The sequence below is a fragment of the Thalassophryne amazonica genome, chromosome 9, assembly GCF_902500255.1.
Source record: "Thalassophryne amazonica chromosome 9, fThaAma1.1, whole genome shotgun sequence".
In the NCBI taxonomy this organism is placed as follows: Eukaryota; Metazoa; Chordata; class Actinopteri; order Batrachoidiformes; family Batrachoididae; genus Thalassophryne; species Thalassophryne amazonica.
Window position 1 is genome coordinate 13,689,283 of NC_047111.1, and position 1,480 is coordinate 13,690,762.

Genomic DNA, 1,480 nt, shown 5'->3' on the forward strand with positions numbered 1-1,480 from the left:
ATCTTCATTTGCTTAAGAACACATGTAGAAAGACAAAGAGACGACCGAACTCACTAATTGCAGATATTTCTGAACAGTATTAAAAAGTCCTCTAAGATAAAAATAAAATATGCACATTTTATTGTAATTTTTTTTTTTTGATGAATACATTGATATTGGATGTCTGTTGTGCCAGACCTTTACATCACCATTTATCTTATTTCAACATGATGGAAAACTACACCTACAATAGTTTGACGCTACAGATGGAGAGACTAAATATCTCTGAGGATTACGTTCATGCCGTCTTTGTCGTTGTCTTTTTGACCTACATGTTTATTATGGTGGCAAACGCAGGCATCACACTTCTGATTTTTATCAATAAGAACCTTCACCAGCCCATGTTTCTGCTTTACTGTAACCTGTCACTTAACGACATCCTGGGAAATTGTGTCATGATACCACGTTTACTTTCCAATATGTTGATGTCTGAATGTATCATTAATTATAACGAGTGTGTCATCCAGGCATTCCTAACACACTTGTATGCAACTGCTGCTCACACTGTGCTCATGATTATGGCTTTTGACAGATACGTGGCCATCTGTAATCCTCTTCACTACACCACCATCATGACCACTAACATGGTGTGGAAGCTGTCGCGCTCTGCCTGGGGAGTGGGTTTTGTTCTGGTCGGGATTCTGATCGGTCTGTCCGTCCGACTCAACAGATGCAGGACTCTGATCACAAATCTTTACTGTGACAACGCCTCACTGTTCAAACTATCCTGTGACAGCATCTTCATCAATAATGTCTATGGTCTCACCTTCACTGTGGTCTTACTTACATCTTCTATCAGCAGCATTGTTCTCACGTACACTAAGATTACAGTCATCTGTCTGACCAGTAAGAACAAATCTCTGAACAAGAAGGCCTTAAAGACCTGCAGCACTCATCTCACCGTCTATCTGATCATGTTTATTTGTGGAATGATGATCATTGTCCTGCATCGCTTCCCACAGTTCTCTTATTACAGGAAAGTCTGTGCCATTTTGTTTCATATTGTCCCGGGAATTCTCAACCCCATCATTTATGGAACACAATCTGCAGAAATCCTTAAAGCCTTGTCAAAATTATTGCGAATTTCACAAAAAAATAGACTTTGTGATGATGTCAAGTAAAAATCACAGAATTAATTCAGTCATATTTGCCATGTTTTGCGGGTGATTTACTCTGAAAATGTGTGTAAATGACAGTGTGTGGTAATGTGATGCAGACAGCAGTGTAGAAATTAGGATTTTATGTGTAATATCCATAAGTGAAAAATGAAATACAGTCAGCCACTTGCATTCATGTACATAATAACACAGACACATTTTCACTGAAAGTATTATTCATTGAACATTTCCCAAATTGAAAATGAATGTGCCTTGAAAATTGTTTGTCTGCTGTTTCACATTAGGTTCAAGGTGTGTAGCACAAGCCCATTGCTGCCATGGAA

General features: G+C 38.4%; 1 protein-coding gene across 1 annotated transcript; it reads left to right on the top strand.

Annotated features, from left to right (window-relative positions):
• The first annotated feature begins 206 nt into the window (after positions 1 to 206).
• LOC117517493 (olfactory receptor 4Q2-like) lies at positions 207 to 1,160 on the top strand. The gene has a single exon (XM_034178523.1). It carries the CDS (start codon positions 207 to 209, stop codon positions 1,158 to 1,160), a length of 954 nt encoding a protein of 317 aa, XP_034034414.1.
• Positions 1,161 to 1,480: the final 320 nt, after the last annotated feature.

Excerpts from the sequence above, each read along its gene's own strand:
- LOC117517493 (XM_034178523.1), top strand. The coding sequence starts at position 207 with ATGATGGAAAACTACACCTACAATAGTTTGACGCTACAGATGGAGAGA.